Here is a 14,328-nt window from a genome sequence, read left to right on the forward strand (position 1 = left end):
TGCAAATCTAAGCATTAACAACAATTCAGATTTCAGATTTATTGTCAAAGTTCATACATGACATCACATACAACGCTGAGATTCTTTTCCTGTGGGTGACACAGAATTACCACTTATTGATAGTGCAAAAAAACATTGCATACAGTTTTTCCATAGTGTTCTTGTAATACAGCAATAATTAACATGCAAAGCCGAATTGTATACCTGCTGCACTGACAACTGCGGTTGTTCCAGGAACTGGTGTTTCTGCCCCAATTACTGTTGACTCCCTGATGGTCATAGTTGGAGCAGTCAGTGTTGATAATGGCGTTATCACCCGCTCATGGACACTGGGTAAATTACGGAATTCCTTCACACTGAAGACCAAATTAGAATCAGTTGCAATTTCCTTCAGCTGCTCAAGGTCAGCATTCTGGACTCCAACTGCAAAGGTAGCTATGGCAGCTCGCTTGAGAGTGTCTGCATAAGGTTTAATAGCATCCACTGATTTCCCACCGGTGAACACGACAAGAAACTGGGAAACACCATGCTCTTTTCTGCTTCCTGCCTGTTCAGTAAAGAGGTTCCTGAAAACAAAGTCCAATGCTGAGCCAGTATGAAGTGTGGTACCCCCTTTCAGTTTGAGTCCTTTGACGTGACTCAGAATTTCAGCTTTTGTAGAGTAGGAGTCAAGGTAGAACTCGGTTTTGGTATCATGACTGAACTGTGCAAGACCCACCCTTACTCTATCACTTCCGATATCGAGATTCTCGATTATATTGCTGATAAAATTGTGCATGAGATGTACATTTGAGTTCCCGATATTTTCTGAGCCATCGACAAGGAATACGATATCCCTCTTGTTCACTTCCTCAGGCAAAACTGCAAAGAAACACAAAGTGTAAGCTGTAGCAGCTCACTTGAAATGGAAAGCAAGTGTAATGCATTCTGCAAAATCTCTGCTTTTACCAGTGATAAAGCATCTACCACAATGGTGTCATTGACACATACAGAGTCAACAGCATGGAAGTGCATTTGAAAAAAATGGAGCGACTCGCAGCATCCTAGACCGTCAGAAAGTCTGCAATCTTGTTGAATCTACATACTTTTATGTTCAAGAAATGTTCCTGAAGTACAAAGCATCTGCAATCTCTCTTTTAATTTTTAAAAAACTTTTAAATTTAGAGACAGAGCACAGTTACAGGCCTTTCCATCCCACGAGGCCGTGCTGCCAAAATACAGCAATTAACCTACAAGCCCTTTGCATTTTTGAAGGGTGGGAGGAAACTGGAGCACCCAGAGGAAACCAACACAGACAGGGGGAGACGTACAGAAACCAGTATCACTGGGGTTGTGATAGTGTTGCGCGAACCATGACGCTAACTGTGCCTTTCTGTCAAAAATGCAAGTAGACAGGGCAGTGAAGAAGGCATTTGGCATATTTGCTTTCATCGGCCAGTGCATTGAGTCGAGAAGCGGAGACATCATGTTGCAACTGTACAAAATATTGTGAGATTAAAGCGTTGCGCGCAGTTCTGGTCACCTGACAATAGGAAAGATATCATTAAGATGGTAAATTGCTGGATTCACAAGAATGTTACCAGGACTGGTGGGCTTGAATTATAATGAGAGGCTGGATGGCCTGGGATTTTTCGCTGGAGCGTAGGAGGCTGAGGGGAAGAGGGGCAGACTCAATAAAGTAAATAGAAAAAGTCTTTTTCCATGGGAAGGGAAATCAAAAACTAAAGGGCATAGATTTCAGGTGAGAGGAGAAATATTTAACAGGTACTTGATGGTATCTTTTTCCACACAAAACGTGCTCTGCCAGAGGAAACGGAGAGGGTACAATCGTTATGTTTAAAGAACATTTGCACAAGTACATGATTGGGAAGGTTTAGAGCAGTGGATCTCAACCTTTTTTTTCCACTCACATACCACTTTAAGTAATCCCTATGCCATCAGTGCTCTGTGATTAGTAAGGGATTGCCTAAGGTGGTATGTGGGTGGAAAGAAAAAAATTGAAAACTAGTTTTAATTGTGCCTAATTGACTCTTTAAGGGCACAGTTTCATAACTCCAAAGGAAATAGGCCAGTGACAATTTATCTCAACCAAAATATTTCTTTAACAATTGGGTCTACAGCAGTGGTTCTCAACCTTCCCTTCCCACTCACATACCACCTTACTAATTACAGAGCACTTATGGCATAGGGATTACTTAAAGTGGTTTGTGAATGGAAAGAAAAGGGTTGGGAACCACTGGTTTAGAGGGATATCGGCCAAATGCAGGCAAATGCGAATAGTTTGGGTAGACAACTTGAGAGATAAACTAGTTGGACCGATGTTCTGTTTACATGCTGTTAAAACTCCATGACTCTGTCTGGTAATAAAGAAAATCATACTGACACGTCCCTCACAGAAATAAAAACAATCTAGCTTATTACTGCTTTTTCTGTCCATGTTCAATCTGCAACAAACTAATGGAACATGTTGTTGAAAGTATGAAAAGGCACTCGACAATTTGCTGACTAACGTACAAACTGGGTTTCACTGGGATTGTCCCATTGAACCCATCATTTCCATGTATTCCTGCCTCACTGAACAGATATCGGCTTACCTCAACTCTGCTTTGTCCCCTCTGGTCCAGTCCCTCCCCATCTACATCTGCGATACTTTACATGCCTTCCATGTTATAAACCTACACAGGCAAGGCTCCTTAACTTTCCTCTACTTTGGTAGTGCCTTATGCCCCTATGATGAGATCATTGACTTTATCCATTTTGCTGCCAACTTCCACCCCAACCTCAAATTCACTTCGTCCACCTCTCATAACATTCTCCCCTTTCCCAATCTCTCTGTCTCCATTTCAGGAAAAAACTCTACATTTTCTACAAATCTACCAACTCCCACAGCTACTTCAATGACACCTCTTTACACCGTGTCCCTGTAAGGATTCCATTCCTTTCTCACAATTCCTCCATCTTCATCACATCTGCTCCCAAGTCAAGGTCTTCTATACCAGATCATCAGAGATGTCCTCCTCCAAAAAAAAATGGCTTCACTTGCACAGCCATCAACTTGGCCCTCACCTGCATATCCTCCATTGTTATATGGAAGGTACCTGATTTCTCCAGTGTGAATCCGGTTAAAAGTCACCTCACCTGTCTAGAAAGCATTGCCAGAGGTGGTGGAGGAGGCTGGCACAATAGGGACATTCAAAAGACTCTTAGATATGCACATGGATGTAAGAACAATAGAGGGTTCTGTGTGTAAGATAGGGAATGATTAGATTGTTGTGTAGTAGGTTTCCATACTTTGGCACAACAACAGCACCAAGGACTGAAAGTTCTGTACTATAATGTTCTATATACAAAAATTAATAAAGATGGATGATGGAGTCATTTGTCCAGATGCAATGCCTCCTAGGTTGCTGAAATAAACAAGGGAAGAAAGAATAGAGGCATTTGTCACATTTTGAAGACATTACCAAATAGAAAAGGTAGTGCTGGAGGAATAGATTTGCTAATCCCATACACTACTTGAGAGAGGGGAGAGGAACATGTTTCGGCCACGTAACCTAACATTGGCAGAAGGAAAGATATCGATGCCATTAACATGGTATTTAAGAACACTTAAATTTGTGTTGGTTATTCAAAGAGAGTAGCATTAAATTATTTAAGAATTGAATTATTTGATAATGAATTGATGAGATACCAGGGGATTGACAGTGTAAAACAGCAGATGTGATATTTACAAATTTTCTAGAAGCATTTGAAACAATACATACAAATTTTGTAAAGAAGCAGGAAGCTTCAAAAGTTGAAAGAAGGTTGTTTGCATGGATATAAAATTGGATCCATCTTTGGAGGTGAATGATCTATGTTCTTCAGAGAGAGTTGGTCAGAGGTGGGACAATTACCCTGATGTACTTTATTGGGAAAAGTAGTTTCTAAGAAAGATGAGAAACTGCATATGCTGTAAAACAAGGGCAATGGACAAAATGCTGGAGGACCTCAGGTGGTGGGGTTGGGGTCAGGCAGAATCCATGGAAAGCAATAGAATGCCATCTCTCTGGGTCAAAAACCCTTAATCATTGCTGGTAAGTAGGAGGGCAGAAGGCAGAATAGAAGGGTGGGGAAATAAGGTGGAGCACAAACTGCCCATCACCCACACTTCCTTCCCTCTTTCCATGATCTCCTCTCTTCTCCTATAAGAGTGCACTTCCCTCAGCCCTCTGCCTCTTTCTATCACCTCCTAGTTTTTTTTTACATTATTCCCATTTCTTACTTCCTCCCACCTGTATACACACCTCTCATTTACCAGCTTGTCTAACCTCCCTCCCCTGACCATTTTATTCTAGCTTCTCTCCTCATTTTCACTATTCCTCATGAACAGGTTTCAGGCCAAAATACCATCTTTTTCTTTCCTTCCACAGATGCTGCCTGATCTACCAAGTTCCTCCAATATTTCCTCTGGCAATAGAGCAGAGTTACAGATTTCCAGGTGTTAAAATGGGCAAAACTATCACAGATGGGCTCAATGTTGTGTGAAAGGATGTACTTTGAGAGAACACCGCAGTTGACATGCTTTTCTAAATTGAACAGTAAAATACAGGGGGACATTTACACAAATCCTTATTATTAGCTGGGAATGAGGATGATTTTTTTTCTTGGGTTAATAAACAGAATCCGATGTAAAAGGAAAACAAAATATAATCCTAGAATTTTTGAGATGCTGCCAAAAACTCTTCAAGAATATATAGTTTCAACAGATTGTGAGAAAAAAATAATTATTTTTCACGAAACAGAGAAAATTAAAAACAGCCAAACAGAACATAGAACATGACAGATCAGTACCAACTCTTTGGTGTACCATGATGTGGAGACCTATGGAAACCTACTCCACAACATTTGAATCCTTCCCTCCCACTTCTAATTTTGTTACTAAAAATTAATATTACAAAATATCAATATGGAGAGAAATTTTGATAGAGTAGAGGGAAAAAAATTATTTGTCCTGGTACTAGTCCCAATAGCTGAGATAAAATTATGGACAAAAGTATAAGAATATTTTTCTTTGAGAGGTTCAGGATCAGGAGCATTATTAAATGTTGATTACAAGAACGTAGCTAAAATTTTAGCAAATAGATTGGCTAAATATTTACAAAATTTAATTCATTTAGATCAATCTGGATTTGTTAAAAAAAAACAATATTCTGCAGATAATATTGCTAAGTTGATTAGTTTAATTCATGCTTCTCAGATAAAATATGATTTAGCTATGGTTTTATCATTAGATGCTGAAAAGGCATTTGATAGATTAGAAAGGAAATTTTTATTTAAAGTGTTAGAAAAATTTGGATTGGTATTTATTAATTGGATTAAAACTTTATATAAAAATCCTTCTGTGAAAGTGGTGACAATGGACAAATATCTTCTGCTTTTTTGTAAATTAGATCAACTAGAAAAGGATCCCCTTTGTTTCCGGCTTTATTTGTTTTAGCTAGTGAGCATTTGGCACAATTAATAAGACATAATGTTACTATTTGTTGGGCACTATTGGTAGCCCAATGATGATGCAAACAGAAGACTGAGGGGAATGATAGGCTTTATTGAGCAAGAGACTGCTGGCCTGGGTCAAGGCTAGGAAAATGAGCAGGAAGGAGAGGGGACTTGACCTTTATGGCCAGGGGTCACATGGGAAGGATCAAGGAAGGAGCTAAGGCAGAGAGACACCTGGAAGGTGGGCCAGCCAGTGCATACAGCCATATCACCACACTATTGAAGGGATTAAGGTTAATTTTGATGAATTTAAGATTAACTTATTTGCTGATGTTTTGATTTATTTGACAGATCCTGTAAATTTTTTGCATTTGTTGCATATGAGATTAAAGGAATACAGTGAAATATAGGGTTAAAAATTGTTCAATTTAAATGGTCAGATAATGGAAAAATCATGATTGATCAAAGGTATTATACCTTCAGTATTTACAGTAGTTGCATCCTCAATAATGACTATAGTTTTAACTTTAGTTATCAGCTCCTTTTCTATCGTCGGCAATTCTTGGAAGTCACTCAATTTCAAAACAAGGCTGGGTTCCTGGACGATGTGCTGCAACTCCGAGGTGTTGGCAAATTTGGTTCCGATGGCAATGGTCACAATGCCAGCCTGTCTCACTGCCTCCACTGCCAGCTCAACGTTGTCCCTGGATTTCCCAGCAGTGATGAGCACCAAGATCTGTGCGGCTCCCACATCTCTCCTACTGCCTGCGGCCGGGGTGAAGACATTCCTCGTGACAAATTCCAATGCTGCACCAGTGTTGAGGGGTCTTCCTCTCTTCAGTTTCAATTTTTCGACTACGTCCAAGATCTCGTCTTTTGTCGGATGAACGTTGAAGCCAAATTCAAGTCTTGGGGTGGAACTGTACTGAACCACCGCAACCTGATCTTTGTCAGGTCCAATATCAAATTCCTGAATGACCTTCTTCAGAAACCTACGGACATGTTGAAATGCTTTCCCCATTCCAGGGGTGCCATCAATCAGGAACGCAATGTCTCTCTTCTGGGCTGCAAAAATTGACACAAATTTAAATGCAATTATGCAAGTAATTTAAATTAAGAGATGAATCATTGGAATACCAAACATGCAGAATTTGAAGGCATAATAGAGAGAAACTGCATGACTGGCAATGTTTCTTTTTGAACGTAGAACACTATAGCACAATACAGGCCCTTTAGCCCACAATACCAACCTGTGCCAACCTATGGAAACCTACTCCACAACAATCTCACACCCATAACCAGCTATTTTCCTTACTTCCATGTGCTTATCGAATAGTCTTTTTAATGTTCCTATAGTACAGCTTCCACCACCACTCACAGCAATGTAGGCAACTATTACTCTCTGAGTAAAACACATATTCCGACATCTCCCCTAAATTTTCCGTTACTCTTCCTTAAACAGATGTCCTCTGGTATTTTCCATTGTGTCCTCAGGAAAAAGGTCCCACCCTATCTCTGCCCTTCCTTAGCTTGCATACCTCTATTAAGTTACCTCTCATCCTTCATTGTCACAAGGGAAACCATTTTTAAAATAAATTTAGACCTACAGCACAGTAGTGGACCATTTCAAACCATGAGTCTGCATTGCCCAGTTTATGCCCAATTAACTTACATCCCCGGAATGATTTGAATGGTGGGAGGAAACCAGAGCCACCAGGGAAAACCCATGCAGACACGGGGAGAATGTACAAACTCCTTACAGACAGTGTGGGATTCAAACCCCAGTCCCGATCACTAGGACCATTTCAAACCATGAGTCTGGGTTGCCCAATTTATGCCCAATTAACTTACATCCCCGGAATGATTTGAATGGTGGGAGGAAACCAGAGCCACCAGGGAAAACCCATGCAGACACGGGGAGAATGTACAAACTCGTTACAGACAGTGTGGGATTCAAACCCCAGTCCCGATCGCTAGTGGTGTAAAGGCGTTGTGCTAACTGCTACACCAACCGTGCCACCTGACCGCTATGCCAAGCTCTGACCACCTTTTGTACATAGTACACATGGTGTACAATCTCTCTTGTGAGACATGTTTACTCTTGAATTCTGTGAAATGACAGCTCTGAAACAGGTCATTTCAGCCAAGCTTCCCCCAAACAACTTATCGATGATTTCAGTCAGCAGTTGGCCACATGCTCCTGTTTCACAGTTCTAAGCAATGTTCCAGGAATTTCTACAGCAGTAGCAACTTTAATGACATACTAGGCATATAAAACTTAATCTGTGATAAATGTACCTGCGTTACCACTAAACGGAGAAGTACCTAGAGAAGGTGATAAATGCATTTCATGTACCTTCTGCAGTTGTGACCATTTTCTCTTCTACAATTGTTGTTTCTTCAATTACAGTTGGAACGCTCAGCATCGTCAATGGCATTATCAATTGATTCAGGACACTTGGCAAAGAGCGGATTTCCTCCACTCTGAAGACCAAACTGGGGTCAATGGCCATCTTCTCCAACTGAGCTGCATCTGCACTACTTACACCGATGGCAAAGGTCATAACAGCGGCTCGCTTCAGCATGTCCGCTGCCTCCTCCACATCATCGCTGGACCTTCCCCCAGTGATAAGCAGCAAGAACTGGGGCACATTCTCCTTTATTCGACTTCCAGCAGAACTGGTGAAAAAGTATTTGATGGCAAAGTCCAGGGCTGAGCCAGTGTTGGCTGTCATCCCACCTCTCAGGCTGAGGCTTCTGACGTGATTCAGAAGCTCAGCTTCTGACCAGTAAGTGTTCAGGTAGAACTCAGCTTCTGTATCATCGCTGTACTGTGCTAGACCCACTCGCACTTTGTCACGTCCGATGGCCAGATGCTGAATTACTCTTGTGATAAAGTCACGGACATAAGGTAAGTTATCGTTTCCAATATTGTCTGATCCATCAATAAGGAACACAACATCTCTCTCGCTCATTTCACTTGGTATAACTGGAAAATAAATGTATATTAGATTATATGTGAAAGATTATATGTGAAATTTAATTTCATTCTGTGACACAGCATGGTAACAGGCCATTTCCAGCCCACAAGCCCATGAGGAATTAACCTACCAATCCTGTAGTTCTTTGGAAAGTGGGAGGAAATGGGAGCACCAGGATGAAACCCAGGTAGTCACAGGAAGAATATACAAACTTCTTGCGGACAAGCAGATGCCAAGCCAGGTCGCTAGTACTGCATTAACTTCAATGCTAACCCAATGAAATACAAAGTAAGGGGCTCAAGTTAGGCTAGAACTAAAATATAAACTGAAATATTTAGAATAGTGTGCCATAGCTCTTGCCATAACATAAAAGATGCATTTTGATCTCCCAGTTCTTGGAAGGTCAGCAGTAAATTGAGGTTGAAGAGCAGCTTCTTTAAGTTGTTGCCGGGAACATTGGGGAGGAGTTATTGGGACAGGTTGTATAGGCTGAGTCTATATTCCCTCAAGCAAAGGAGGCATGACCTTATTGAGGTTTGAATCATGCACACATAAATATATAGTATGGAAGCATAGAGCATTACACCACAGAAAACAGGCCCTTTGGCCCTTCTAGTCTGTGCCGAATTATTATTCTGCCGAGTCCCACCAACCTGCACCAATTCCATGTCCCTCCATACCCCTCTCATCCATGTACTTCTCAACTTCCCAATATTTTCTTAAATGTTAAAATTGAACCTACATTAATGACTTGAGCTGGCAGCTTGTTCCATACTTCCATCACTCTATGTGTGAAGAACTTCCTCCAAATGTTTTCCCCTCCACGTCTTCCCTTTCACCCTTAACCGTATCCTCTTGTTGGTATCTCACCTAACCTCTGGAGAATGCCATTTACTCTATCTATACCCATCATAATTTTGTATACCTCTATCAAATCTCCCTTCATTCTTCTATGTACCAGGGAATAAAATCCTAGCCTGTTTAACCTTTCTCTGTAACTCAGTTCCTTAAGTCCCAGCTACAACCTAGTAAATCTTCTCTGTACTCTTTCAATTATATGTATATATTTCCTGTAGTTAGGTGAAAAAACTGCATACAATACTCAAAATTTGATCTCACCAATGTCTTCTACAATTTTGTCATAACATCACAACTCCTATTCTCAATACTTTCATTTATGAAGGCCAATATACCAAATCTCTACCTGTGACACCACTTTCAGGGAATTATGTATCTGTATTCTCAGATCCTTCTGTTCTACCGCACTCCTCAGTGCCCTACCATTTCCAGTGCATGTACTACCTTGGTTTGTCATTCCAAAATGCAACACCTCACATTTCTCTGCATTAAATATCATTTGTTAAACATGACCATCCATGCACATACCCATGTTGATTATCACTAATCAATCCCTGACTATCCAAATACTTGTATATCCTAACCCTTAGAGTACTTATGTCAGGCTCACCAGCTTATACTTTTCTGGGTCACTTTGGAACTTTTTTTAAACAATGGAGCAATATGAGCTACCTACCTATCCTCACCTGTGGCTAAGGACATTTTAAATATATCTGCCAGGACCCCTGCAATTTCTATTCTAGCCTTACTCAAGGTCCGAGGGAATACCCTGTCAGCCCTCATGATTGATCAATCTTTATTTGCTTCAGGACAGCAAGAACATCCTCCTCTTTTGTGGTGGTACACCACTGGCCTACTGCAGGAGGCAACTTCTGTACCTGCAGAAGAGCATGGAGACAAGACAACATCTGGCCGGCTGTCAATCAGCCAACCTGAATAGACCAAGCCCCACCCGGTTGGATGTCAATCACCCTCCAGGGTATAAGCCTGAGCTGACCCTTTGAAGACGCTCTCAGAGTTTACAGCAGCTCTCCTCACAGCTGGCTCTGTGGAAGTTTATGTCGAACAAAGCCTGTTGTACAGTCTTTAGATTTTGTGTATTTGCTTCTGACTGACAGCACACCGCATCTTTAATCTGTATAGGCTCCATGAACTTACTACTTGATTGCCTCAGTTCCCTAGACTCTGCACAAATACAAATGCAAAAAAACCATTTCAGATCTCACCCATCTCTTCTGGCTCCATATGTAGCCAACCACTCTGATCTTCAAGAGGACCAATTTTGTCTCTTACTAGCATTTTGTTCTTAATATATCTGCAGAACCCCTTCGAATTTTCCTTCATCTTGTCTGCCAAAGCAACCTCATGTCTTTTTTTTGCCCTGCTGATTTTCCCCCTTAAGTTTTCAGCTGCATTTTTATACTCCTCAAGTACCTCATTTGCTCCTTGTTACCTAATCTGCTATGCACCTCTCTAGTCTTCTTAACCAGATCCCCAATATCCCTAGAAAACCAAGATCTCTATACCTGTTAACTTTGCCTTTAATCCTAACAGGAACAGAAAAACTCTGTACTCTGAAAATTTCACCTTTGAAGGTCATCAACTTATCAAATACAACCTTGCAAGATAACAACTTATTCCAATCCACGCTTTTTAGATCCTTTCTCATTTCTTCAAAATTGGCCTTTCTCCAATTTAGAATTTCAATCCGAGGACCAGGCTTATCCTTATCCATAACTACCCTGAAACTAATGGCATTATGATCACTGGAACCAAGGTGTTCCCCTACATCATATTTCTGACAGATATAGGAGCAGACGCCTCAATAAAAATTTGGTTAGGGAGGGAAAGTGGGAGGCTATCAAGAAAGAGGTAATAGATGGACACAGGTGGAAGGGTAAAAGAGAAAGAAGCTGAGAAGTGATTGGGGAAAGAAGGAAGAGGACAAAGAAATCTAGTCCTAACAGGAGAATGGAAGGAAGAGAGGGATATAGATATGGAAAGAGAGAGTCTGGGGGAAGTGGTAAATGGAAATTGGTTCACAATGATCCTGTCTGGTTGGAAACTGCCAAGATGGAATACAAGTTATTATTCCTCCAATTTTCAGGTGGCCTCCATATGGCAATACATAAGGCCTTGGACAGACGTATCAGGTGACAATGGTGTGTAAAACTAAAAAGGATGGTCATTGGGAGTACCATGTTATTGCAGTGGACAGAGTGAAGGAGGTCAATGAAACAATCTGTCAGTCTGTGCCCAGTCTTCCCGATATACAGGAAACCATATCGGGAGCTCTGGTTGCAGTAGATGACCTCACAAATTCACAAATGAAGTATTGCTTCACTTGGAAGGAGTGTTTGGAACCCCAAATGATAGTGGGGGAAAATCTAGCAATTTGTAGTTTAAAGTGATAGGTACTGAGGTGGTGATTAGTGGAAAGAATGAGTGGACAGAGAGTCCAAGAGGGGTTGTCATGCATTGGCATGGAAGTTGCCCCTGCTGGTTTTTGCACCTGAAGTCCACCGTGAACTTATTTAGTCATTTCTTACCAATAATATTAACAAAACACAAAAATGCTGAAGGAACTCAGCAGAGTTAAAGATATAGAAACAACATTTCAGGCCTGAGCCCTTCTTCAAGGTATGAGCAAAAAGCAGATTGGCACCTGAATAAAAAAGGGGGAGGGGGAAGGAAGAAAGGGCAAAGAGAGGATCACAGGCCAATAGACAAATGGTGATAATTGGAGCAATATGTGCACAGAGTCTATAATGTCCCTTCTAAGTAGCACACCATTGTGGCAGGGAAATGCATCACTGTTCCTGCATCAGTGCTGGGTCCAAGTTTACTCTCCAATAGCACTTTGCCAAGCGCTTCCATTCGAAGCATTGCAGTGTTTCAAAGTAGTGATTCATGATAATTCTCTTAAGTACCTGTATTAAAATGATGGACAATAAGTATTCTCCTGGCCATTGAAGCGTTTATCAATAAATATAAATTGTTAGACAGTTGATGCACCATCAATAATCACATAAAACTGAAGTTGTGAAACTGACAGGATTTTATTAACTATAGACTGGAACAGACATCAACCTCATTGACTGATCAAGGCAGAGTGGAATGGGGAACATGCAAAGAGCTATGGATGGAATCATTTTCGGGGGGGTGTGTCCAATCATAGCCAATCATAGCATAAGAGTGGTTTACCACAACAGTTATCTGTTAAAGCTGTGGATAAAAGTTGACAAGTTATATCATATGTCTTTGCTTTAGTAATTTAGTTTCAGCTGGGGCTTTCATCATGAGCTTCAAAGTGGATAGAAAATGATGCACTGACAATAAGAGTTACCTCTCCTTCTGCATTTGCCTTCAGTTTGTATTCTTTTATATGCAAACAACAATCTAAAAATAATGCTATTTTGCAAAATTTTTACCTTCAGTGATAATTATTGGCTCCTCCACAGGTTGACCTTTAGACAACAGCTGTTGTTGAATCAATGGCAAGTCGTTCAAATTTAAAGCGGCATCTGGGTCGGAAGTGATCTGTCGCAGCTCAGAGGTGTCGGCATTCTTAGTTCCAACAGCAATAGGCATGATGCCGGCCTGTCTCATTGCCTCTGCTGCCGACCCAACATCATCCCTGGATTTGCCGGCAGTGATGAGCACCAGGATCTGTGCAGCTCCCGCATCTCTCCTGCTGCCTGCGGCCGGGGTAAAGACGTTCCTCGTGACAAAGTCCAGTGCTGTGCCAGTGTTGAGGGGTTTTCCCTTTTTTAGTTGCAGCCTTTTTATTGCTTGCAATAGCTCAACTTTTGTCGAATAAGCGTTGAAGGCAAATTCAAGTCTTGGGTCGAAACTGTACTGAACTATAGCAACCTGATCTTTGTCAGGTCCAACATCAAACTCCTGGATTATTTTCTTCAGAAAATTAAGGACATGAGAAAATGATCTCCCCATTCCAGGGGTACCATCGATTAGGAACACAATATCTCTCTTCCGAGCTATTGAAACTGAAAAATAATATTCATAAATAAAAATTGATAATAATTTATCCAAAGTAACATGTATTTCAATCAAACTTAATCACATCCATCGTTACCACCTAACAAGTAAATTTAAAGATGCTATTTCTTATTTCAAATTCTCTCTCGGTTTGATCTCTCAAAGCACCTTTATGTCTTCATTAGCGTCGTCATCAGTACCACACTATTGCAGCAACCCGGGTTCAAATCTACCACTGTCTACAACCATTTTGCATGTTCTCCCCCCAGATACTCCAGTTTCCCCGCACCCTCCAAAACATTTGGGTTTGTAGATTAATTGGCCAGTACGGTTTTCATGGGCTGGAAGGGCCTTCTACTCTGCTCTATTGTTAAATTAAAAAATAAAATGATTCAAGTTCATAGAATGAGGTCAAAATGTCACATTACAAAGGGCATTCGCTTAAACAATAAATGAATAAATTTGTTCTTTCCAAGAGGATTTTGTATTGATGGAGTTATGAGACTGAGAGCACAGGTCATATTTAGAATGGTACAGCACTGAGAAATTATGTCAGTGCAGAACATGACACATTAAACAAAATCTCTTCTGCCTGTACAGACTCCATTACCTTGCCATTCCCTGCATGTTCATGTGTCTATCTAGACCAGTGGCTTTCAAACTGTCCCACAAACTCACATTCTACCTTAAGCAATCCCTGTTCCATAAATGCTCTGTGACTGGTAAGGGATTGCTTAAAGTGGTATGTGAGTGGGAAAGGAAGATTGAAAACCACTGCTCTAGACCCAATTGTTGCTGAAATATTTTGCTTGAGAAAAATTGTCATTGGCCCATTTCCTTTGGAGTTATGAAACAGTGCACATAACGAGTCAATTAGGTACGATTAAAACAGTCATTTTCAAACATTTTCTTTCCACTCACATACCACCTTAAGAAATCTCTTACTAATCATAGAGCATTTATGGCATAGGGATTATTTAAGGTGGAATATGAATGTAGGGGCCATTTTGAA

General features: G+C 40.8%; 1 protein-coding gene across 1 annotated transcript in view; it reads right to left on the minus strand.

The window, feature by feature from the left end:
- LOC138761741 (collagen alpha-1(XII) chain-like) overlaps positions 1–14,328 on the minus strand; it is a 142,735-nt gene that overhangs the window by 15,808 nt on the left and 112,599 nt on the right. The window contains exons 18-21 of the mRNA XM_069934406.1: positions 12,749–13,324; positions 7,835–8,467; positions 5,956–6,543; positions 205–861 (exon numbers count right to left, since the gene is read on the minus strand). Coding sequence (XP_069790507.1) covers positions 205–861; positions 5,956–6,543; positions 7,835–8,467; positions 12,749–13,324 — 2,454 coding nt within the window. The remainder of the gene's footprint in view (positions 1–204; positions 862–5,955; positions 6,544–7,834; positions 8,468–12,748; positions 13,325–14,328) is intronic.

This window comes from Narcine bancroftii, chromosome 4, assembly GCF_036971445.1.
Source record: "Narcine bancroftii isolate sNarBan1 chromosome 4, sNarBan1.hap1, whole genome shotgun sequence".
Classification (NCBI taxonomy): Eukaryota; Metazoa; Chordata; class Chondrichthyes; order Torpediniformes; family Narcinidae; genus Narcine; species Narcine bancroftii.